At 35.3% G+C, this 26,445-nt stretch overlaps 1 protein-coding gene across 1 annotated transcript in view; it reads right to left on the reverse strand.

Moving 5' to 3' along the window:
* ARHGAP5 (Rho GTPase activating protein 5) overlaps positions 1 to 11,782 on the reverse strand; it is a 58,050-nt gene extending 46,268 nt beyond the window's left edge. Inside the window, exon 1 of the mRNA XM_004698520.3 lies at positions 7,895 to 11,782. Coding sequence (XP_004698577.1) covers positions 7,895 to 11,614 — 3,720 coding nt within the window. The 5' untranslated portion in view covers positions 11,615 to 11,782. The remainder of the gene's footprint in view (positions 1 to 7,894) is intronic.
* Between the last annotated feature and the right edge of the window lie 14,663 nt (positions 11,783 to 26,445).

A 26,445-nucleotide genomic window follows, 5' to 3' on the forward strand; every position in this document is an offset into this window, starting at 1 on the left:
ATACACACATCAATTGTGTAAAGCGCATTTGTACATCGTTTCTCAAAACATTTTCTCTCCATTTAAACCCCCGACATTAGGTCCTCATTTTTCCCCACCTATTACTTGTGTTTACATTTTCAAACTTGTTTTAAAAAGTGTTCCCAGCATTCTCTATCATTTTATAATTTTATTTGTAGTTTTATCTTTTGTAGTCACTAGTTTATGCCTTTTTATTTCACATCAATCCTGCCCGTTTTATCTATTTTTCTACTTTTTACAGAAAATTGACCTTTAGCTTTATTCCTCACTTGGTCTTGTATTTATATTACTTTAGAAGTAAACTTTTAACATCTGCTTGCTAACTAAGCTAACTGATGTCCATTCTTTCTCTATTTGCTAGCTGAAGTACAATATAATTTTCCTCGCCTCTCAGGGCCTGCTTAATGATTTTTTTATTTAAACTAGCTCTTCAGTTTAGCGAGATCCTTACAAATATAATGCTCTTTCTCAATACTTTCTTAATACACCAGATCTGGAGAGCCTCAGAAAAACTATAGAGCAGTTCTATTTTGTCTTAAAATGTTGCTGTGAATCAGAATCCATTAAAGAGCAATGGTTTACTATATTTTATACTTTGTTTAGAGTTAGATATACATACCAACTCTATAAACTGATTTTCCCCAATTTAAGGACATTTTCCTTTTTATATTTGAAGTAATCTATCCCAAAATGCCTGTGTATGGACCATTAGAATATAAGAAAAGGAAGGCATAAAGGACTTGAACATTTACTGAAGAAGACCAAAGAATAAAGGCTTCATTATGGATTACACCTCAATATAAAGAAAACAAAAATCTTATCAGAGAGCATTGTTAAGTCGATTATGATAGATATAGTTACATTAAAATGTAGTTATCTTTATCATTTGATTTCCATTTTGACCCATTTAAAAGTCGTTTGTTTAAATTAAAAAAAGAAGTGAAGGGAAAATATTATGTGGATTAAGTTTCTGGTGGATCCCCTCTAACCATAGACCAGCTATGTCAACAGCCTTGCTACCATACAGAGAACATTTCAAGTGCGCTAATGCATATGTAGTTAGGTTAAAACATAACACCTTATTTGGTCACCCTTTTCACACATTTAAAATTTGTTTTAGTTTAAATTTTTTCCTACTTTCCTTTCAATTGTGGTTTTTGCTTTACTTTGTTTTTGTTGTTAGGGATTTTTTGGGTATGTTTTTCTGTATATGAAATCCAGGACAAGTAAATCTATAGTTATAAATATATAATATGTAGGTTTATAAATCTAGAACTGGTTTAATGGTTTCTTTGGGGCTACGGCAGGTGGGGGAAGTGGGGAATAGGAGCTAATAACAATGAGCACAAGAAAGTAGAAAAATGTTCTACGTTGACTGTTGTAATGATTGTACAACTCTTCTTGATACAACTATCAAATTGTAAGTACGTTACGTGGATAATGTGCCAATGAAACTAAAAAAAAAAATCCTCATAACTAGTAAACAATGATAAACAGAGGAAAGGTTGAAGTGGGCAAGCATTTAAATTTACTTGGATCTACAATCAATGCTCATGGAGATGCAGTTAGTAAATCAAACAATGTATCACACTGGGCAAATCTTAAGAGTCCTTTAAAGTGTTAGTTTGGTAGAGTGACACAGACGCTGCCACAATAGGCACTAATCCGGCAATGAGTGTGACAATGAAGCTAAAGAGGACAGTTTTACTCTGTCCAAAGGGTGGCTATGAGTCCAAATGGACTCAATGATTTTTAACAATTGGAAATTTGTGTACATGATTAACTTTTACTGAAAAATCTTAACATGCACCAGGGAGGTTATAGAGCGACATAGTAAAAAGCAAGAGTCTGATTCAAACCCCAAAGTCTGACTGTAGATGATGTGATGCTGTTTACTTACTACATTACGATTCCTTCAATTACTGTAATACTGCCTTTCCCAACCCTATGCTACATGGTATTGTTTCTTTATCACTATTATTTATACTCTATAAGGCATACACCATGCCAAACTTTTTATTTTCTTCTATAACATATCATCTGCAGGCCATGTTAGTCACACATTGAATTATCTCACACAAAATGTGATGGCTAGAACTGCTTCTGTTTGGTCAGGCTTGTGTTATTAGCTGTTATTGATGATTTATCTATCAAGCCTTTCATGGTCCAGAGGCCAGACGTTCCTCATCCCTTTTCTAAAGCTTTTTGTAGGAAGTCTGGTGTTTTAATGGGTTACACCTTGGGCTTATAATGACAAGGTTAGCAGTTTGAAACCATCAGCTGCTCGACAGGAGAAAGCTGAGGTTTTCTCCCATAAAAAATTAAGTCTCAAAAACTCACAGGAACAGTTCTGGTGTGTCCTAAAGGGTTGCTATGTGTCAGAATTGACTACATAGCAGGAAGACAGCCTTTTGTCATTTAGCAGGTCCCACTGGAGCCCTATGAGCTGGGATTGACTCAATGGTATTGAGTTTTGTTTTGTTTCTTACCCAGTGAATGCTTACAGAATTGAAACATATGACAACTTCAATGACTCAAGTTCAGCTTACATTATGAACAGAATTTTTTCACAAACTAAACTACACACATAGTGCTCTAGTCATTTTGCACTGATTAAAATATGTTATGGGAAGTGCCTATAACAACTAACCTAGCAGAGACCCAAGGTATTTTCGCTGTGCATGTATAAATACAAAGGGGCTTCAAAACGTTCATAAAAATTGGAATGAATGAAAAATGGAATTCTTCCACAGACTCTTTGAAGCCCCTAATAAAAGCCCTAAATTATAAACAACACAAAATTGTCCTGATACCAAACATTTGAATAGCACTAGGCTGAAAAACGATATAGATCTACAAGTTTCTAAAATGTCCTTTCTATAATTTTCTTGTAAGGTTCAAACAGCATAGCATGGATTTAATAATTAAAGCAAAATTTTTTAAAATCCAGGCAATTTTGAAATCGCTTTTTAAGTTACGATACTACTCTTAGCTAAATTAATGGAAAGATTAACAGCATATGACTCAAACCCAGGAGCTGACCTTAGTTTAAATGAGGCAGACATCAAATGAAGAGAGACATAAATATGCAGTACAGAGTGGAATCAAACGTAATTGTGGAGGAAGAGAATCTAGTTCTGATGTTAGTTCCCATGTGTCTATGTGGCTAGGAATAGTAAAAACTAAACACAAATTACTGTATTTCTGTGAATCTAAGATGCACAATTATTTTATGTACCACTTAAAAAAAAATCCTTGTCATTTAACATATGGTCCAAAATTAACAGCTATACACAATCAGATTTCAGAGATAAGTGGTAGAAAAACTAAACTGAATTTTAGAATCAGTGAACTATACCAAGTGACTACAAGGGCTGAGTAAATGGAATTCAAATAAAGTAGCCTTAACATTCAATATAAGGTATATTTTTTACTGTCAATAAAAAAATTGGAACTATGCTAAACTTTGAGTATAAATATAAATTTGGCATTTTATTTCCTTTCAAGTTGCTGATAGCTTAGAACAGACCATAAAAGAACTGTAGTAATATTATGCATTGAATCACTGAAATATTTTGCCTTTTGTATCTAGTGATTCCACTGTAGTACATTATCATAGACAACTCAAAAGGAACACATTTTATGCAAATTGATCACTGCATAAAATGATAGCAATAATAAAACCTTAGAAACTTAACCATCCCAATTTTATATACTTGCTAAGATGAAAATTATATAATAATTAAAATTTTATTTGGAAAACTATACAGCAATACAGAAGAGTACTTAATGATTAGGTAAAAAATACACAGAACATATATACGTTATTGTTGTTGTTATGTGCCATCAAGTCAATTTTTGTCTCATAGCAACCCCATATAAGAGTAGAATTGCCCCAAAAGAATTTTTTAGGAGCCTAGTGGTACAGTAAGTACTCAGCTGCTAACAAAAGGTCAGCAGTGTGAACCCACCAGCAGCTCCTAGGGAAAATAGGAACTGGTGATCTGCTCCCTTAAAGGTTAATCTAAGACACCTGATGTGGCACATTTACTCTAGCTATTGAAGTTAGGCATTGGGCTGCTAATCATATGATTGGCAGTTCAAACCCACCAGCTGTTCTATGGGAGAAAAATATGAGGCTGTCTATTCCTGCACAAAAACCCAATAGAGCCTCTGTGAGTCACAATGAACTCAGTGGCAATGGATCTGTTTTGAAGTTTTATTAAATGGTCACTATGAGTTAGAAAGGGCACATTGGTGGTATCGTGGTTATGTGTGGGGCTGATAACCACAAGTTCGAAACCACTAGCCAGCTCTGTGAGAAAAAAACTTTCTACGCCTGTAAAGAGTTAGTTTCAGAAACTCACAGGGGCAGTTCTACCCTGTCCTACAAGATTGCTATGGGTTGGCATTGATTTGATGGCAGTGATAAGTTAGAATAACAGAGCCCTGGTGACATAGTACATTTTGGGTTGGGGTGTTAACTTGCAAGGTCAGCAGTTCAAAACCACCAGCTGCTCTGTGTTAGAAAGATAAAACTGTCTAATTCTGCAAAGATCTGGACAGGAGCAGTTCTACTCTGTCCTATAGGGTAACTATGAGTCAGAATCGACCCAATGGCAATGAGATGAGTTAAAATGAACTCAACACATTTAACAAATCTTTTCAAGAGCAGATTGCCAGAGTTTTTTTTTATCATGAGGACTCAAACTACCAATCTTTTGGTTAGCAGCTGACCACACTGTGATACTAAATAAAAAGCAGAGAAAACAAAGATTTAAAGGACACATCAACAACCCCCCAAAATGTGTGTTTACACACATATGTATGCATGCATTAATGTGTACAGGTATGTCTGGGTACATGTGTGTACAAACAATGGACACATGCATACACAGGTATGTGTGTACATGCATACACAATCATATATACAATAAACTACATAAGGAACACAACTTGTTAAACATAACCAAGTACTTCACAAGATTGGCTCTTTGGGTTTAAAGGTTTAGGAACACTGACTCTTGGGACAACTCAGCATAAAGTTCATGTTCAACATCCCAAAGTGTTGAGTAGTGTCTGAGGTCTTAAGGGTTTGAAAGAGGTCATCTAGGATACAATTACTGGTCTCTTTTTTTGCCAGAAACAAAAGGGAAAGAAGAAAATGAAAGTCTACTATAGGATTAACAGTCTACAAGAACCATAGCTTTATCTAGGAAGAACTAGATGGTATGTAGCTACCAATACCAACTAAGAAAAAATGTGCAACAGAATTCAAATTCGTAAGCAGGCACACTTACTGAATTTAATGGAGACTTAGTGGAGATACTCTAAACATTAAATCTAAATTATCCTGGAGGTTACCTTCTAACAAAATAACAGGTTGGCTTATAAAATAAAGAGTATGACAAGTAATGAGCTCCTTCCAAAAGCTTCTATAGGTGAACAAATGGTCAAAATTCACTCTTAAGCAAAGATAAAAACTGTAAAGGACCAAGGAAACTAGCGTACTGGAAGTGATACAATCAGAATGGATTGACTGAGGATGATGATTATGAAAAGTGTAACCAGTATCACTAAGTAATTTGTATCAAAATTTTTAAAATAGGAACCTAAGTGGCAATGCAAACTTTCATAATAAATGAAAAACATCTAAATGATATTACTGGAAACATATACAAAACTGAACAAGGTTTATGCATTAAATAATGGTGGTGTTTAGTGCCATCAAATTGGTTCTGATTCAGAGACTTTATGCACAGAACTAAACACTGTCCGGTCCTGCACCTTTCACACAATTGTTCTTATGCTTAAGCCCATTGTGGCACCCACTCAATCAATTTTGAGAGCCTTCCTCTTTTTCCTCTGCCCCTCTAACAAATGGTTCTTAATCTTCCTAATGCTGCGACCCTTTAATACAGGTTCCCTCGGGTTGTGGTGAACCCCCAACCATAAAATTATTTTTTTACTACTTCATAACTGTTATTTTGCTACTGTTATGAATCGGGTAACCCCTGTGAAAGGGTCATTTGACCCCCTGAAAGGGTTGGGACCCACAGGTTTGAGAACTGCTCCGCTAACGTAAGGAACATATTATCATTTATATTTTCTAATTATGATTAACTGTCATGTGGCTATGTAATAGAATGTAATAGAACTTTCTTGTTCTTAAGTAATGAAATATTTGGGGGGGGGGGAATTCAACGTCTCTAACTTATTCTCAAAAGGCTGACAAAAAAGTCAATAAACACATACACAAAACACTAATGAAGCAAATGGGGGTGAAATGTCAACTATTAGTAAAACTGAGTAAAGGGTAAATACTGTTCCTTTTACACCTCTTACAATTAAATAAAAATAAAATGTTACCAAAACAATTAAGTAGGCTTGTGATCAGATACGGAAAGATAATGCCCAACAAAAGCAACTTAAAAGACTGTGATTGCTTTCTTGCTGTTAAGTTTAAGTTTTGAATGTCATAAATATATAGACAAAAATACTGACGTCTTCTGAGAGTGGAAACATATGTAGATGGGACTTTCATTGCCTTTGAGTCAATTCCGGGTCATAAGACAGAGCAGAATTGCCCCTGTGGGTTTCCGAAACCACAAATCTTTATGAAAGTAGAAAGCCTCATCTTTCTCCCGCAGAGCAACTAGTGATTTAGAACTGTTAACCTTGGTTAACATATCAACGCATAACCCACTACATCACAGGCTAGTGAGAAATACTGCCAACGATGTTTACTGCTGGTAGAGTATGTTGTAAATTAATAAAAAATCTGCAATTAATCTAGATAAGTCTTCTTAAAGTGACTTAAGATACCCATACTTAAGAAAATAGTTAATATAAAAGGAAACATTGCAACTTAAGACAAGTAAATGGAATCTATACAACCATAATAGTATATACAGTTGCTAAATACATGAAACCTGTCTTATGTAGGAAAACTAGAATACAGTTACCGAATTAAAGAATATCTATAATAATCTCTAAGTAATATGACAAACAGTAGGTAGCTTTAACAAAAATGTATGGATCATTTCTAAGATAAAGACAATGATGAAGAAATTATCAATGATGAATTAAAAAGAATATTCTTTTAAAGGATCCTAGAATTAAAATCTTGTGTACAATTTTGTTCCAAAAGGTAGAAGTGAAATTACTGAAGTATCACTTTGAAAACGGATGAAAAATTCTTAAATATAACATTAATATGTATTAATTAAGCACATATACATATATAGATCCATCATAAAAATGACTTGAAAATGAAAAACTAAAAGATGAAAACTACCTCTTGGATCAGAATTCTGCAAATTTTAGAAACCCGTTCACATGCTTTTTAAAGTAGTATTAACCGCCCATCACAAAGATGATGCCTAGAAAAGCTGTGATTCTAGGACCATAAATTATTATGGTTTTACTGTAATTATTATTCTCAAGTAAGGCGGGTGTAACAAATAATATAAACATCACAAACCTGGAAGACCTAATAAAAGAACAGGTAAAAAATGCTGATAGACAAATAGGAAAAAAACAAAATAATGCATCCTGATTTCAGTAAATAAAATAAACATGTACAATTCAAATTTGATGCTAAATGTAAAATCAAGCTTCCAGTTCAAATAGGATAAAGAACAAGCAAACAAAAGCCAGTAATCTTTTACTACAAAAGAACTACTTAATTCATAAAGAGCTAACTAATCTCACCAAATTAGAACTGACAGTCTTAGCTCTCACTGTTGATCTATTTTCTTACAAAAAACATGCATACACAAAAAACATTTTTTAAAGGCAAAACCAAAAATAAAACAAAAGGCAAAACCAAAAACATCTTTATAATAAACATCAGTTTATAAATTAAGCTTACCTTTTTATCTTCTTTTCCTTTGTGGGTTTTCTTCTTCATTTTCTTATCATCTAACTCTTGGTCTGAAGTGATTGCAGGATTATCAATACCACCTTTCCAAGTTTCAACAGGAGAAAGAAGTGGATCTTCCTCACTTCCACGATGCCTTCCTTTTCTTTTTGTTTTAGACGTGGTGAAAGCCTCATCATCACTTGCATCTGAATGTGTTCTTCTATAGTATGACTTGGCTTTACTAAACAAGGTTTTAGATTTATATTTGTATTTTGAAGGCCTCCGTTCCCCATGACTTTTTGAGGTTCTATCAGAAAATCCATTTTCTTCATCTCCTTGGGTATTACTTACAAATGAGTTTCGCATTTTAATAGTGCGATTCTGACTATCATCTGGGACAACATAAATCTCATCAGAATAGCCCTTCAGTTTGAAAATTGTGTCAATGGGTTCCGCATAGTTATCTGAAGGATCCATATCTTCAGGATGTGCCAATGGCACCCGGGAAGTCTGTTTTCTTGGATTTTTACCAATACCAGCTTCAATTGTTTTCAAAAGGTTTGGATCCAGTTTCTTTACATTTGTCTTAGGTACAACTGGTTTAGGTTTAATAGGTGGAGGCACTTTATGGTTGCGTTCATGGTCATGACAATTTGGGGTGCTATGAATAGGATATTCATTTCCTTCCAAATCCAATCTGTATCTGGATCGATCACTAGTTGTTGGGAGCAACTGGACATCATCCCCAATTGGACTATATGGAGGAGGGGCTTCTGTATCATCATCTGAATCGGGGTAGTTGTTATATGGAAAACAGTCTCTGGGAGATGGTAGAAAAACATCCTCACTTGGATGTGTTGATTCTCTTGCATTATCAGATAAATAGGAATTTTCTATCATATTTTTTTTCTCTAGAACATCACTGAAAAACAGAGTGAAGACCTCAGTTTGCCTATGATACTGAGATAAAGAATACAACGCTGTAAATTTTGCTGTGATCTCAGTTGCTATGTGCTCTCCCTCTGTCATTAACTCCTTGATGGCCTCATTTTCAAAAAAATCTGCTTGGCTATCAGTTACTGCAACCAGCTGCACAGGAATGGTGTCTTGAACTTCTGACAGAAATGCTCGAAGCATTCCCATTGATGCTTTCCGTTTGGCAGAGTAAACTAATATATACCCATGAACCAGTTCATCTTTCCTTACTCCAATTGAAGAATGGTAAGATAATATTGTGATCTGTATTCGTCTCCTTTTTTCACCAATGATTTTATCAAGCATTAGGGAATTATTCTGTTCAGCTTGAGCAGCGCTACAAGAATGAGAATCAAGGAAAGGTGAAAGAATAAGATCCACACTAAACGGATCACCACACATGGCACACATGACAATTCTCAAGTCAGCTTCTGACACATCCTTATTGGTGGGAACTGGGCTCACCACGTCTAAATTGTGTTTAACCGAGTCCAATACGCCTCTTAGAGCTTGCTTTATTTGGGTTTCATTAAATTTACGAGGGTATGTACCAGTAGGTACATCTACAAAAGGGCACTGTAATTTATTTGCCAACTGCTGCCCTTGGTGCCTGAGAATTGGTAGGTTCTTACTAATGGAATCTCTCTGATTAGCCAGAATTAACGTAAATGGAAGATTAGCCATGTACTTATCTTTTCTGATCTGAGAAGCTTCAGTTCTTAGTTTTCCAATAAACTCCCCAAGAAAATTCAGTGACTCAATAGAATTAAATACACAGAAGCACCCGTGTGGCTTAAAGGCAGTAGTCCACAATTGGCTTGAAAGGTAAGGCGATTTGGCATCAAGTGGTCGAAGATCAAGTTCGTAAATTTTTCCATCTAAGGCATACTCGTCATCAGTAGATTGAGTCCTTATCTCATTTGCTAGTTCTTGGGCAAGGCCATCTTTTCCTAAAATGAAAAGGTTGATTTTATCTATATTGGTACTATCATGATACAACCGTAAGCGGCCATGATCCAACTGCAAAAGACTACTGGCAAGTAACTGCTCCACTTTAATGTCTGTACAGTTTTGGCCACTAAGACACGTTTCTTTAGTGGGGTGATAAACAAACCCTATGTGCTTAAGGAGAAGAGATTCCCTATCAGGTGCAAGTTTCTGTAAAGCTTTGTATCTTGGTTCTTCACTCAGAACTGTATGAATTTCACTCATTTTGTCTGAACTGGGTGTTGCATTAAGATCTAAATCGTAAAAAAGTTCAGAATGCTCAAAAAGCATTTCCTGAAACTCTTCTTTGGCTTTTTCAACTATTTCTCGCTGATGCCTACCATATACTTCTTTGCTATCAGCCTCAGTGATATATTTAAAGGCTTCATCCTCCATAACAAAGCACATAACTTCCTCCCATGGCTGCCCAGGTGAAATGAACTGAATTTTTTCCAAAGTCTTTTTGAATTTTTCCTTCATTTCTACCCTTCTCTTCTCTGATATTAGATGTTGTACATGGTTCTGATAGACTTTTTCAGCTTCTAAAGTGCTCAGGAGATCAAATGGAATTCGTCTATCATTAATTTTGTCTATGTGGTCAGTTTCATCCCAAGGTATTTTTTCTAGCACCACAAAACATAGATGGAAATCGGCTTTCTTTTCCATTAGCTTCAAAGCTTCTGACCAATTCAAATGTTCAATCTCATCTAGATTTGGCAAAAGTGTGTTAAAAGCTCTTGGTAAAGTATTTATATATTCTTCTCTTCTTTTTCTTATATGTTCTTGTTTAAGTTGTTCTATATGTTTTGAAAATGTATTTCTGGCCTTTTTTGTTCCCTCTAAGTTGATGTATTCTTCATAGTCAGGGTGATTTTTTAATTTATTACTAACAGTTTTCCAAGTTGCATGATAATCTCTCACAGTTTGCACAAGTTTTTCAAACTTATCTGTTGCTGTAACAACAAGTTGTCGCTGTGTTTTATAAGCATCCAGATACGGAATAATTTTAGGCTTGCCACGAGTTTTATCCAACATTTGTACCAGTGCAGTGAAACAAGTCTCAATGTTAACATTAAATCGTGCTGATGTTTCCACTACAAGAAGATTTTTTTTGTTAGAAGCAAATCCTTGAACTTCCCTCAGATAATGATCCACACATTCATCACATTTAGTTGCAGCTATTACTACAGGCTTTTTTGATTTTGATAGCTGGACAAAAAGGTTATTCACAAATTTAAGCTGATCATCAAACTTCCTATTGCATCCCTGACTTACATCAATGCACAATAAAAATCCATCCACATTGAGCTTCCCTTCAGGCATTTGCTTCTGTTCAAAGTCTTGTTCCAAACCTAGTTGATCAGTACAAATGTACATCAGTTTTTCTGCTGACTGCAATTTAGTGGCAGCTGCACGTTTTATATATGGTTGCAAATTCGTACTCCGATGAGGCAAGAAAGTCTGGTCATCAATGAACTCTGTCTGTTCAATGACATGAATTTTGCACTCTACTCCATCTTCACCATTTTGTGTTATGTCACCCCAGTACAAAAAGTGATCATTGTTTACTACTCGTCCTCCAAAGTCAATTGTGCTAAGCACAGAAGTATGCTCTGGATAATATTCATCTGCCTTTGAGCGTACAAATCTATTGCACAAACATGATTTTCCAACTCCACAGTTACCTTTGTCTTTTTCAGTTCCAGAAAGTCCAACTACACTGATAGTATAGGATGGGGGACGAGGCTCTCTGTTTTTTGCCATCATAACTCTCTTCTAATGTCTCTACATTCATAAATGTAACTGGTTGTGCCTCTCATTCTGAAAATAAAATAATCTCAAAATACAGATCCCAAATTTCAGAACAATATTTGGTTCTTTGTATTTTCCGCATTTCTGTGCAGAAGGGTCTTCCAAATCATATCCATCATCTTCCTACAAAGGGAGAAAAAAGAACAAATCTTAAATCATAAATTATACATATTAAAGAAACTCAAATCAAACCACCATACAATAACTTTCTATGTTACACATACTTTAAGAAATCACCGTAAGTTTGATTATAAATGACCTCAAAATTTAAAGCAAAAAAAACATTGAAAGCAAACTAAACAAAACTGTAAAAATTAAATATATTTCAAAAATGTTTAAATAGTCCCTTATCAGCCAAATCTTGCTTCAAATTATTGCTTATGAGTTAGAAAAAAAATAATACATTCCCCCTTTCTCTTCCTTGAGTGAAGGCTATGTTTGATGATAACAAAAGTGTTATAATGGCCTTAGTAACGTCCTCACAACTTTTAAGAAATAGAAAACCTGGATTTTTTTTTTTAATTAGTGTTCCTATCACAGGGTTTATTAAACTTTGTTTCCTAAAATGGAAAGTAGTAAAAAGAAAAAAAATATATAAGTGTATATATACATATGTTCTTAAAGGTTCCTACATATTTCTGTAAAACCTATCAAATTTATGTTCCTAAAACAATTTAGAATATTCAATAAAGAAATAGAAACAATGGACAATTAACAAATGATAGTATTTCACTAAATCTAAAATCAAACCAAACTCACTGCTACTGATTCAATGCCAACTCATAGTGACCCTATAAGGGAAAGGTAGAACTGACCCTGTGGGTTTCTAAGATTGCAATTCTTTACAGGAGTAGAAAGCCTCATCTTTTTCTCACAGAGTGGCTGGTGGTTTAGAACTCCTGGCTTTGTAGTTAGCAGCCCAACATGTAACCCACCACACCACCAACGCTCCTCAATGCTTTCAAATTTATGAACAATTAATTTTTATTTTTAAATGGAATGCTAATTTTATAAGCTGCAACAAACAAAAATAAAACAAAGTCCAAGCCCCAACTTTTTATCCGACTCAAGAGACACAAATGTCAAAATGTTCCTAAATTCTCTTGTGATTTCTGGATTTTATCTTTCACGGTAGCTGCAGAGTTTATGAGCCACATTTTGAATAGCATCATGCTAAATATTTGTAAGAGATCTGTGAGACAAATTATTTTTAATTATTTGGTATAAGAGCAATATTAAATAACCTTTAAAAATTGCACACAATTTAATAGCTTATTTACATGAAACCAGTCTTTTAGAAAAATGTTATATTGGAGATTCTTCATCTGACAGTAAATCAAAAACATCCTAACACTTCAAAACACTGCAAAACTGTATTTACATATGTATTATTTTCAACTCAGACCCCAAAATATATGACTAGTGTCAAGGTACAAGGTTAAGAGTTGGAGCCTTCATCCCCCATGGAAGGGTCACGGGGAGACAAGCCAGTCAGGGTGCAGTGTAGCAACGATGAAACATACAACTTTCCTCTAGTTCCTAAATGCTATTCCACCCCACTATCATGATCCTAATTATACCTTACAAATCTGGCTAGACCAGAGGATGTACAATGGTACAGATAGGAAAAGGAAACACAGGGAATCCAAGGCGGATGATCCCTCCAGGACTAGTGGTGAGAGGGTGGGGTGGAAAGGGGGAACCGATTACAAGGATCTACATATAACCTCCTCCCTGGGGGATGGACAACAGAAAAGTGGGTAAAGGGAGGCATCGGACAGTGTAAGATATGCCAAAATAATAATTTAGAAATTAACAAGGGTTCATGAGGGAGGGGGGAGTGGGGAGGGAGGGGGAAAATGAGCTGATACCAGGGGCTTAGGTGGAGAGCAAATGTTTTGAGAATGATGAGGGCAATGAATGTACAAATGCACTTTACACAATTGATGTATGTATGGATTGTGATAAGAGTTGCATGAGTCCCTAATAAAATTATTTTTAAAAAGAGAGCTCTTGGTTAGTATACAATAATGTACCTTATTATTTATTAAATTAAAATTCTAATTAGCCTATTTAGCAATTAAAGAGTGGCTTAGATGTAGTAATGTCTCCTGTGTTTCTGCAAATTTCTTTTTAGATTTCTTAAGGGTTTTGAATTTTAATACTTTTGATACTAATTGGAATGTAAATCTGTTTCAGGTAATATCATTTATCAATTAAAAATGATGCTTTATCTTAAAAAAAAAAAAGAATTGGCTTTCATGATTACAGTTATGGCTCAACTTGGCTGGGCCATGATTCTCAGAGGTTTGGCAATTATTTTATGTTATAATTTGGCAGTTTATGTAATGATTGAACATCCACAAATTTGTGATCTGATATGATTATCCTCTATCTTCATATAATGATCTGGTCATTGGAACCTAATCATTTTGATAAATGAGACAGTAATAGATTATACTGCATGCAGACTATACAAAAGCAGTACTATGAAATATTCTTACTTCAAATATTTAACCACTAATTTTGATAAAATTATAATTTTAAAATAAAAGTTCAGATATATTTTTATATTCCATAAGTTGATTATATATCATGATGCAACTCAGTTAGTCTTAATGTTATATTTACCAAGTAAACATGTATTAGGTTCACGTCTGTTAAAACATTGTGTTAAAGCACCAAACACAAGTAGAAATCATGATGAATAGACCATATTTAAGAACTAAATCATCTTAAAAATGTGAAGTGACTAACAAACACAGGGTATTTACTAAATACTAGTTCCATTACTTAATTTGATCTTTTTAACCATGGACAGCTAAGGAAAGTTTATGAAAAATGTGTTTAAGATCTGTGTCTTAAAACAAATATTTATGTGGCAGCAGTACATACAACAACTAGAAAGCAAAGGAACTTGGAGCAGTCCCATCCAATCCTATTATTCTTTAATAAGTAAAACTTTAAAAAAATCTTAATCTGGCCAACTGAGTATTTTCACTTAGCACCAAGTTTAATATTCTTTACCTAAACAGCGTAAAAGCACAATTGGGTGATTTTAAATGGATATTTACAGAAAACTAGTGCACTAACTGGAGGGCAAAGTTATATACTAATAAAAAGGGAAATTAGTTTGTGAAAATAACACAATAATTCCACAGCTAACAATTAATGAAAAAATTGAAAACACTATGGATAATAATGTCTATGCTTCCTTTTTAAGAAACTGCAGATGACTTAACTCTAAAATGCACATCAAAAGAAAACTTATCTAGTGAATGCTTTGGGGGAATTTTTACTTTCAAATAAGATGAACACTACGAGGCTACATAGCAAAATACAGCTCTTTAATAAACAAGCATTTATTGAACCTAGCATTATTTGATAAGCACAATTTTGAAAATTCAAAATAATTCAAGGTTCGGAAGTCGTCTTGCTCTCCAGTTGACAAAAACAAACAAACAAACTCACTGCTATCAAGCTGATGCCAACTCATAGCAACCTTGTAATAGGACAGGGTAGAACAGTCCCATGGAGTTTCTCAGGCTGTAACTATTGATGGCAGTAAAAAGCCACATTTTTCTCCCACAGAGTGGCTGGTGGTTTTAAACTGCTGAACTTGCAGTTAGCAGCCCAACTCATAACCACTAGGCCGCCAGAGTTCCTTCTCCAGTTGAAGAGATAAATTAGTGAAAAATACCAATAAAATTTAATAAGAACCTGAGTACTATAGTAAAATCTTAGCTACAAACCTAATCCACATCTTTAATATTTTCTATAGATGTTTATCTCTAAACATAATTCTAGAGACCATTACACATTAAAAATCACTTTTGTTCTCCTTTCCCCAAATATTGAACTATCCCGTATTCTCAAGCAATGTTAAGAGTAGAAAACACCCTAAAATAAAATGCACTTATAGTTTCAAAAAAATTGTCTTAGAATTAGATGAAGATGAGTGAGGTCATGAAATCAACACCTATTCATTTGCTTACTAAAAACTGGAGGATTTTTTTTCAATTATAAAGAAGCCTCTATTATTACACTGAGGTTTTGTAACACGAGGCTCCAACACATCTTCATTGATTTGATAATGACAATCTTTGAATAATATTAAAGTTTAAATTAAAAATAAGGTAATTTTGTATGACACTTCTGATTTTTACACTAATTTAAAGTAAACTGTCAATCAGATACAATTTACATGTTTACACAGTTTACAGACACAGAATATTCATGTCTTTTCTTTCAATGTTTTTGGCAAGCTACCTACTGCCATTTTTGAAGTCAGCTCCTGAGTTTTTGTTGTGAATTGCCATACAGATTTTCAAACTGTGGTACAAGTCTTTAACCTAGAGGCTGGAAAGAGGGGTGTTAGAAAAGTACGTAGCTGGCTTCTCCTTCAATCTCTCACCAAAGGAGTACCTCTGATGGCACACACAATTTGTAATCTGTTGCTATAAGGTGTAGGTTGGTGGCTCGAACCTACCCAGTGGCTTGGTGAAAGAAAGGACCTGGTGAATTGTTTCTTTTAAGAGTCCAGCCTAGAAGTCTGGACGCTTGCCTGCAATATATGTCAAAATGAACACTGTGATACATGTCAGAATGAACACTCAAAGCAATAGGTTGTTTGTTTGTGGTATTAAGAGTCAGTATGAATCAAAATTGACTCAATGGCAGCGAGTACATTGTTCACTTACAAACCTTAGTCTGAAAGGGAAAAAAATAATTTCAGATTTGAAAAAAAATTTGAGAGCTCTTAAGTTTAAATAAATCAATAGACTGATAGCCTTCCATTTACAAATAGCCAGCTAATTTTTCTTTAGTACTAAGAAAAAAATCATTTGTTTTTTCTTGGTAATGATTGGTAATGAACAATGTCTTTAATTACATTTGATTTCATTTCAAATTTTTCATTTTATTTTTGTTTATGCTGTATTTATTTATTTATTAAAATTTTACTGGGGCTTTTACAGCTCTTTTAACATTCCATACATCAATTTATCAAGTATTTTTGTACATATGTTGCCATCATCATTTACTAAACATTTACTTTTGAGCCATTGGTATTAGCTCCTCTCTGCCCCCATGACCCCTTGATAAATTATAAATTATTGTTTTCATATCGTACATAGACTGCCTGTTTCCCTTCACCCACATTTCTGTTGTTCATCCTCCTGGGGAGTGGGGTGTGCGTCAATCACTGCAATCAATCATGTTTGGGAGGGTGAAAATCACAAAATGCCACGTTGTTAGAACAAAGTGTTCTTGTATTGAAGGAGGGCTTGAGCAGAGGCCCAAAGTCCGTCCACTTCCTCAATGTACTGCTGTATAAACATATGTACATAGGCTAATACCTCTATTTTTATGCATTAATATATTTACATGAGTGTACGCCCATGTTTACACCTTTATCAATAGTTTTACTTCCTAGAGCTTTCCTGTTTCCTTTCATCTTCCTTCTGCCCCACCATCACACTCTCTCTTCTTCTACCAATAATCAATTGTCAGTTCATGATTATCTTTTCTATTTGAAATAACTTTACTTTCAGATAACGTAGGGAAGCCTGTGGCGTACTGGTTACACACTGGACTGCGATGAGCAAAGTCCATGGCTTGAAACCCTAAGATACTACTCAGAAGAAAGGGGGAACTTTCTACTCCCACAAACAGTTATAGTCCGGAACACTCACAAGGGCAGTGCTGTCCTGCCCTACAGGGTCGCTACGAGTTGGTATCAACTTGATTTGGGTTTAGTTTTGGTTTTCATGTAACACTGTCTCCTAACATCCAACATCATGCTTTTTACTGATGAACAAACCAAGGTGAAAAGAACAACTTACTCAAAGTTATAGGGTTTGGACAAGTGTTTTGACCTATCTTTTACTTTCTTCCCACACAGTAGAGCTGCTTTTAATAGTTTGCAATGCAGTTTCTCATTTACCTTTACAATTCTTAGAAATTTTTGTTTCAAGGAAACATTTAGATAGGTATCTTTATAACAATCACTGGCAATAAATATATGAGGGCTTCAAAAAGTTTGTGGAAAATAATGGAATTAAAAGATAATGTATTTTGCCCACTAACATTTTGGAGCCTTCTCGTATATTGGTGAAAACAGAAACAAACTCACTGTACTGATGGGTTTCCAAGCTCTGTAGGGCTAGAAACAGAGCTCCCACACAGGACTGATGGTTTTGAACTGCTGATCTTGTGGTTACCAGTCCAACATGTAATCGAGAGCTCCTCATTTGGGTGAAACTGTCCTGCAATTGATTTTACGTCACAATGACGCTATCTAGTTCTCTCTATAAATAAGCCCCTAAGAAATTTTACTAGGCCATGCAAACACCAACATTTTCTATAGGGGATTAATATGTAGTAATGTTAAACAGGGGGGGGTGGTGTTCCTTACAGAAAATCTAGAATGAAAAAAGTACAGGCTTAGTAATTCAGAACTTAAACTTTTTCCTTTTATACTTTTTAATGTTATGTTCATTAATAAAAAGTGGAATTTAAAAATCAGGAAAATTCCTACTAGCCCTATCTTCAAAACATATCTAGAATTTACTACTTCTCATTACCTTTACTATAATAACCTGAATCCGATTCATCAGTATCTCTGGCTCTAAACTATTAATTACTCTGAGGTCTTCTAAACTAGTGAGTGTCCCTCCTTCCTTTTCTGCCCTCCCTAGATCTATTCACTTCACAACAATCAGGGTAATACTTTTAAATAAATGTCAGAGCCTTCAATTCTTCTCAAACTCTCCAGTAGCTCCTACCACTAAAAAAGTCAGGTCCTTTTAATGACCCACTAAAAGATTTTTCTTCTCCAGCCTTATTGTCCTCATTCTCATTTAAACTGTGCCTCAACATACCACGTATGCTTCTGTCTTTGCACTTGCTTTTTCCAATATCCAAAAGCCCCCATTGCTAAATTCTTACCTTCTAATTTACTATGCAACTTCCTCATTATTTGACACTCCAGGTTTAATAAAAGATGCACCAAAAAAACCAAACGTTCACTATGTCACCAATCTATCCCAAGAGCCTACAATAGTGTCTTCCCACAAAAGACCTACTTAGTAAAATACTTGAAGATGCATGAATCCTAACAAGTATTAAACTAAAAATATTCTTAATTCTTTGACAAAAAATAGAGTATACCATGTCTACTTAAAAAAGTGCTGTAATCTATTTATCAAAAAGCTTTTTCTAAAGTTGAGGAAATGTACAGGTATACAAGTAATAAAATTTAGCCCAAAATGAAGCTATCAGAATGAAAACAATCTATAATGTATTAATTTTAACATCAATATGTATTAACTTTTTAAAAAAACTACTTTTCAGAAATGAAGACTATAACCCCAAAATCATTGATTCAAAATATGTTTACTTATTCTTAAAGCCTAAGCATTTTAAAAATACAAATAATATAGAAAATTATACTTCCAAAACCTAATTACACAAAAGGAGCTTTGTAAGTTCTCCATCTTCTTTAAGTTAAATAAAAACAAACACTAAAGAAAGAAGATCAAACGAAGCCCATAGATTATCATGCATCCCACAATCTTAGGCAAATTTTTCCAAAACCGTTTCGAAGTTATCAACTGCACTAAACGTGAAATATGACATTGATAAGCCACTTTTCTTAATGTTGCTAATTCTCAATTACAAACTAATCACAAAGTTTGAAGTGAGATGAGCAAATTAAAAATTGTTAACACGTAAGACAGCAAAGTGATTCACCAATGTAACCTCTGTGAGTCAATCTTATTCCAAAATATTTTACTGTTGAGTTGAAGGTTTCTACCATGTTTTACGTACAAAAAAAAAAACAACACCAAACTCATTGCCATCAAGTTAAATCCAATTAACCAAAAAGCTGGTATCAAGTCAATTCTTGCCAGGGACCTAATAGGACAAAGTAGAAACTGCCCCTGAGGGTTTTAAGAGACTACATCTTTACAGATGAAAGACTAATTTTTCTCCCAAGGAGTGGCTGGTGATTTCGAACAGCTGACCTTGGAGTTAAAAGTCCAATGTACAAAACCCATTAAGCTACTAGAGATCCAGTGATTTCAACTCAAAGTGACCCTATACAGTATTTGAGACTGGAAATCTTTATAGAGTAGATAGCCTCATCATTTTCCCCTTTTGAGCAGCTGGTGTGTTTGAACCATCAATCTTGTATCCAATACCTAGACCCACACAGCCACCAACATTCCTTAAGTGAACAAAAGGGGGACTTTTAAAAGTTCATGGGAAAATGAAATAGAAAGATAATGCATGGTTTCTACCAACTTTTTGAAATCCCCTAATACATAAAGGTGAAAGGAACCCTAGCGTCATCATTCCTCTGAATTAGTCCTTACAAATGTATAATCAGGTAAATGAAAACTTTTGCAATGTCTGTGGCATGCTTTGTTAAAAATCATTGCCATCGAGTCAAATCTGACTCAGCAACCCTATACAACAGGGTAAACTGCACGTGTTTCTGAGACTGTAAATATCTATGGGAGTAGAACGCCTCATCTTCCTGCTGTGAAGTGACTGCTAGTTTCATTGCTGACTCTGGAGTTAGGAGCCCACTGTATAAATACTACACCACCAAGGGTCCCCCAGATTGTTTGTTCTTTTCCTTATCTCCAACATCAAGAATTACTACGTGCCTGAATGGCTCGTAATAAATGGTCAACAAACATTTAATGAATAAATGAAATCAATATCCAGACTCTGAACACACAATTCATAAACCACTATGTAATCCTGAAGTCACATTGGTATTCATAGTTAACAAAAACTACATATTGTTAAAGGATCATCAAAGTTTGGTATAGCACAGAATTATAATATAAAAAGTTCTTTTCTCAATACCTACAGGAAGCCTGGTAGCTTAATAGCTGAGTGATGGGCTGCTAAATTGCAAGGCCAGAACCAACAGCTGCTCTTCGGGAGAAAGATGGGGGCTTTTTGTTCCTGTAGAGTTCAAAGTCTTGAAAAACCTATAGGGTCAACTATGAGGCAGTAGCAACTGGATAGCAGTGAGTTTAGTTTTTCTGGTTTTTATGGCATTAAGTGTTGGGCTGGCACTGAGGAAGTGTTGGTGTTTATGAAGTGTTCTTTAGCTATCCTGTAGAAGAAGTGAGAAAGATCTGGTTCTGAGCTGGTTTTGAACTGTTCTGCAGAAAGATCTGCTCCCATAATGATTTACAGCCTTGGAAATCCTATAAGGTTCAGTAGGAGTTGGAATCAACCCAGTAATAGTGGGTTTTTTGGGTTGTAGCTTGATCATGAACACGAAGGTTAACCTTAAAACGGACTTCAGTAAACCTGAAAATTTGATAGAAACGCTTCTAAAACAGGCCATAGTAGTTAGTATATGGGAAACTCCACAAATGCTCTCTGCAAAAATGGTAATTCTATGCTAACTGATTTTTAACTTTTGATATTTCAAGTAATCATTGCTTGAACAGGTCCACTGCCGAAATATTTGTAACCCAATGATCTAAATTCCTCCAAACAAGTCAACTGCCTACGCTTTTTATTTAATCTACAATACCTTCACTTCATCAACAGGTTATGTCCCTAAAGTCATGGCTCAAAAGTTATTCTACACTCTAATTCTTAATCCATTTCCTTATTCTGTGGTGAAAACAGAACCAAAGTCCACCTCATTTATATCAAGCTAGTATTTACTATGCTTAAGCTTTATGTCAGAGCTTTTGCAAGCACAAAGGGAAGTCCACTAAGCCAGTACTGCTACTGATATGCTCGCCTCCATTCCAAGGTTATGTCTTTATTTTCAAAACTGCACAGAAAGAAGTGTAAGGAAAAGTGTAATTTGAAATTAATATTACGATTATCACCATAACACAATGGATTAAGCACTTGGACCAAACTAACCACAGGTTAGCAGTTTAAACCCACCATGCACTCCTCTGGAGGAAACAAGTTTTTTGCTCCCATCCTCACAAACCCAAAAGGGTAGTTCTACTCTATTCTACAGTGTGGCTATGAGTCAGAATCTATACAATGACAGGCTATATAGGAGGGGACCATTATTTTCATTAAACTATAATCGGTACAGTAACAATTTCTTAGTAATGGAAAGGCAATGTAAAAGGAGGCATAAATTAAAACAAAGGTCAAAAAGCACCATAGCTAAGGAGACAAAGACACTATATATGCAATAGGAATTCAAATAAATGAAAGATCAATAGAAGCTGGAAGATTGGGATTTGGCAAACTTTTCCTGTAAAGAGCCAGGAAGTAAATAGGACAGGCTTCGTGGACCATATGGTCTCTGTTGCAACTATTTAACTCTAGCATTACAGAACAAAAGCAGCCACAGACAATGCTTAAATGAATAAAAATGGCAGTGTTGCAATAAAATGACATGAAATTGAAATCGGAATTTTCATACAATTTTCACGTATCATACATTTATTTTGATTTTTTTCCCATTTCGAAATGTAGTCATTATACAAAAAGCAGCAGCAGGCTAGACTTGGCTCATGTGCCACAGCTTGCAAATCCTTAAAAGAGATGAAAATCTAACCAGTTTTAGCAACAGATGGTATTATCACCTGAGTTTCAGGTGACAGCACGTCCAAAGACAAAACTTGATAGTGAAGTGACATAAAGCCAACATTAGTAATACAAATTTTAAGATTAAACATGAATAGAACTTTAAAAAATGACCTAACACAAATTATTTAGTACCGATTTTTACATTAACTACATAATTTACAAAGACATTGAATCAATAAAGAGTAGAAATCTGAGCCTCTCAAGTTTTCTACTAGTTCTCAAAATAAGCCCAAGCCCACTGCCATCAAGTCAATCCCAATTTATAGCAACCCTATGTAGTTTCTGAGACTGTCAATCTACAGAGGCAGACAGCCCCGTCTTTCCATTTGGAGAGGCTGCTGGGTTATAGTATTCAAGTATCTTTGTTTTTGTATCTTGGCAATCCCTTCTGTTACTCTACTTTCCTCCAAATGTTTCAATTTAGCACAAAAGATGAAATGAATAATCTTATATTTTTACCTTTAATTTCCTCCACATCCCTCTGATTTTGGTTCATAGTCACTGTCATTGCTAGCTGCCAAAGAATCTATTCTAACCCATGGGAGCCCCAAAGACAGAGCCGGGCGACTGTTCCACAGGTTTCCAAAGTTGCAGTCTTTGGAATCAGATTACCAAGCCTGTCTTCCATGGCATCTCTAGAAGGGTTGGAACCTTCAGCCTTTCCACCAGTAGTCAGGCATTGTCTTTGTGAAACCCACAAATGCCCTACACTGTCAGTAAGCCCATTGACATCCAGTCGATTCCAACTCAGTGACCTTAGAGGCAGGAGTAGAACTACTCCTTGGGTTTCTGAGACAGTAAATCTTTATAAGAGCAGCCAGCTTGATCTTGCTCTCTTAAGAGCAGCTGGTGGATTTGAATCGCAGACTTAGTGGTTAACAGCTAAAACCTAACCCACTAGCTAAATTTCATTTTTACTCATTTATATCCCAAACCTATGAAAATATACTCCCCTGTACTGATTTCCAAAATCAGTGTGGACATCTGGAATTAGCATTCACCTATTCACAAATTGGCATAATCTCTTCCTATCAAAGCTATATACTTTTTTAAAGACGAGAAGCAATATTTTATACTTCCTTGTTTCGCAAAGTACCTGTTAAATAAAAACAATCATCAAGGATAATAAAAGTGTAAATTTTTTTAAAAAGGAAATTCACTTTTATATTATGACAAATTTTAGAATTTAGCTAAAGATACATATTACTATTTTAATCTTGAAATCAAAGTTATACATAGCACTTTTCCCAAGTAGTAGTTTTAACTCTAATGAGTAAAATACACAGACATTACCAAATCCTAACCATCAGTTTCATTTCACTGTAAATCTAAATCAGTATGGACAGTCAACCTCTGTAACAGTGAAAAAATGACCACCTTTGCTTAGTGTCTTACATTAAAACACCCACGTGCAGTTAAAAGCACCCAAATTAAAATGATTCTTCCTCTGAAAAGGATTCCCAGATACTGACAAATATTTGTTCACTTTTTCAGTACTGATAATTACTCCTTTAGTTACTACCTTATTGATTACTTCTCCAACTAAAGGATGAACTAAACCATGTCTCATTTATCGTGGAATCCTCAAAGCCAGGCGCATAGGTAAATAAAGGTAATCTGAATTTTCAAAGACATTCTTATATTTAAGTATAATATTTACAAATATTTACAACAACAAAAAAGTTGCCCTGGTTTGGGAGGGTGAGTTGTCAGAGGATGTCTGCAGGAATCTATAGGGAAAAACCAAGGTACAGAGTCGTCTGAAGACCAATTAATCCAAAATTCCTATTAAGATTTTCAGTGTTAAGCTGTTTTCTTAATTTCTAATATGATTTTTCTCAGCCTGGTAAATGGACAAAAGCTTTACTTAAATAAGAACCTGATCACTCAAATTACCAGTTGTTTACTTTATCAAGGTTTCTTCATAGTTCTTTCACAAACCAAATGCCACTGATAAGTTCAAGTTTTAGAAACATAACTATTACTAAAACAAAACACTATGATGTTTCTTGAGTAAGTTATATTATTATCCACATTATCTTCTTGGCATGGAATAAGAAAGCAACATGGATCTTACAGATCAACAAAGTTAGTAGGTATAAAAACTAATATTATGACTATTAAAACTTATGTAGCTACAAAAAAACTATTATGTTCTTTTAGAAGTGAATACTAAAGAAAATACTTTTCGAAAGCCCTGCTAATGTTGAAAAAGTAAACATTTTGTCGTTTTCATGAAACTTTCCTCAAATGATCAAACTTTAATTACAAAACTTTAGATTATATATGTATGGATTGTGATAAGAGTTGTACAAGCCCCAATAAAAGGAAACAAAACTATTATGCTAAACTGTACCATAACTTCTACTCCAAAAAATAAAAATAAAACATTTCATTCCTTAAAAATCCTAACTTTCAAAGCCAAAATAGTTTTCTCCAAATAAGTCAGAGTACTAAACCTTTCAAACAAACCTGTTAAAGAGAAAAAAAAAAGGGGGGGGGTTTTTCAAAATGTTTAGGATAAGTACCAAGTGGCAGAATTAAGGGATTTTACTTTTTAAAAATCATTCAAGTAGTTTAAATGGGCAAGAGGAGTTTCAAAAACTGATTAAAAATATCAAATTTTCTGAAAATTCTTTTATATAAGAATGTACCATAACCCACTCCCCAACACACTTAATAATTAAAGTATGAAGAGCCACAAAGTAAGACATACTGACTTGTGTTTGTATTTTTATGTCGCTTACACATGACAACTACATCTAGTTACATAGCAGCATTGTTCTAATTCATTTTGCTTTAAGCCGAATCAGGTCAATAATGCTATTTGGTGGAAGTTAAAAGTACATATATTCGCAGCCTTTCAATTACTTCTGTGCTCTTGTAGATCTACTACATTTGCAAGTTTTCTGTGACCTATAATTACCATTCCCTCCTTCTGTTCTATGTACTATAGACACAAGAAATGTGGGCCAATTATAGATGAAAGGAGTAAAAATTGAGAAAGCAATTTAAAATGTAAGTGAACAATATGAAAAATGCCTAGTAGGTTATATGTTAGTATGAAAATCTAAAAAATCAAAATAAGTACCTTTTTATCACATTAAAGTACTAATAAATTGGAAATGGCACGAAAACATTTCCAACTTATAATCTTATGTAATATATTTTCCCCACAAAGTTGCACTGAAATAAAATTTTTGCAAAAAGAACTACTTTCCATGGCGCTGTCTTCCCGTCCTTTAAATGAATGAAAGCAGATAAGCAGTCCCTAAGATCCTGTTCAAACTAAATATTGTTTTATCTTTTAAGTGGCGCTAAGCACCCCCGCCAGCCCAAACACCTGTAGAAGGCAGCATAAGCAAAGATTAGTAAACACAGGGACTCATTTGTTTCGCTCCAAACCACATTGTTTCCCACCTATCACAAAGGAAAAAGCAAACTTGCGAAGGGAATTTGCATTTTAAAAAAAACACGCGCGCACACCTACCTACGTGCCCATTTCGATTTCGATTTCAAGCATTTACATTCCCACGTATTACGCACGGCCCGGACCAGGCGTTTTCTCGTGCGAGAAAAGTGTAAGACTCTCCCCGGCAACTTCCCTGGAATCTTCCTAGGCGGCCGTAAGTTTGCTCTTTCTCGCGAGCACCTTCCAGCCTCCGCTGCACCCAGAGCCGCCACCTCCCTTGCATTTCTAATACAACCGTAGAGGGAGGGTGCGAGCGTGTGTAGTTGTGTGGGGGTTAAGTGCGCGCGCGCTCCCGCGCCGCTCCCCACCCCCACCCCGACACTTTTCTTTCGTGGGGACCGGGAGATCTGGAGGTGATTCCAGCGAAAACTCCCTATCCAAGCCCGCACCCCGTCGCGACCCACAGAGGGGAGTCCGGGGTTCTGGTTGCGCAGTGCCAACTTCTCTCCGCCGGCCGCGGGCTTTCGCAGCAGATGGGCAATGGGTGAGGAGAACCCCGGGGGCGCAGCGGAGATAAGGGGGCGGGGGTGGGGTGAAAGGGCTGACCCCCCCCCCAAGACCGTTCAAGTTTGCCATCGGGATTGTATTTCCGCGAATATGCACGCACCCACCCCTTCTCGCCCTCCCAGGTGGAACTCGTTAGCAGCAGCCAGCCAGCACACAGACACCACCCCACCTCCCCCCAATCTTTATAAGAGCAGCCAGCTTGATCTTGCTC

The sequence above is a fragment of the Echinops telfairi genome, unplaced genomic scaffold, assembly GCF_000313985.2.
Source record: "Echinops telfairi isolate 266 unplaced genomic scaffold, ASM31398v2 ScPeMD7_18;HRSCAF=68, whole genome shotgun sequence".
NCBI classification, from domain to species: Eukaryota; Metazoa; Chordata; class Mammalia; order Afrosoricida; family Tenrecidae; genus Echinops; species Echinops telfairi.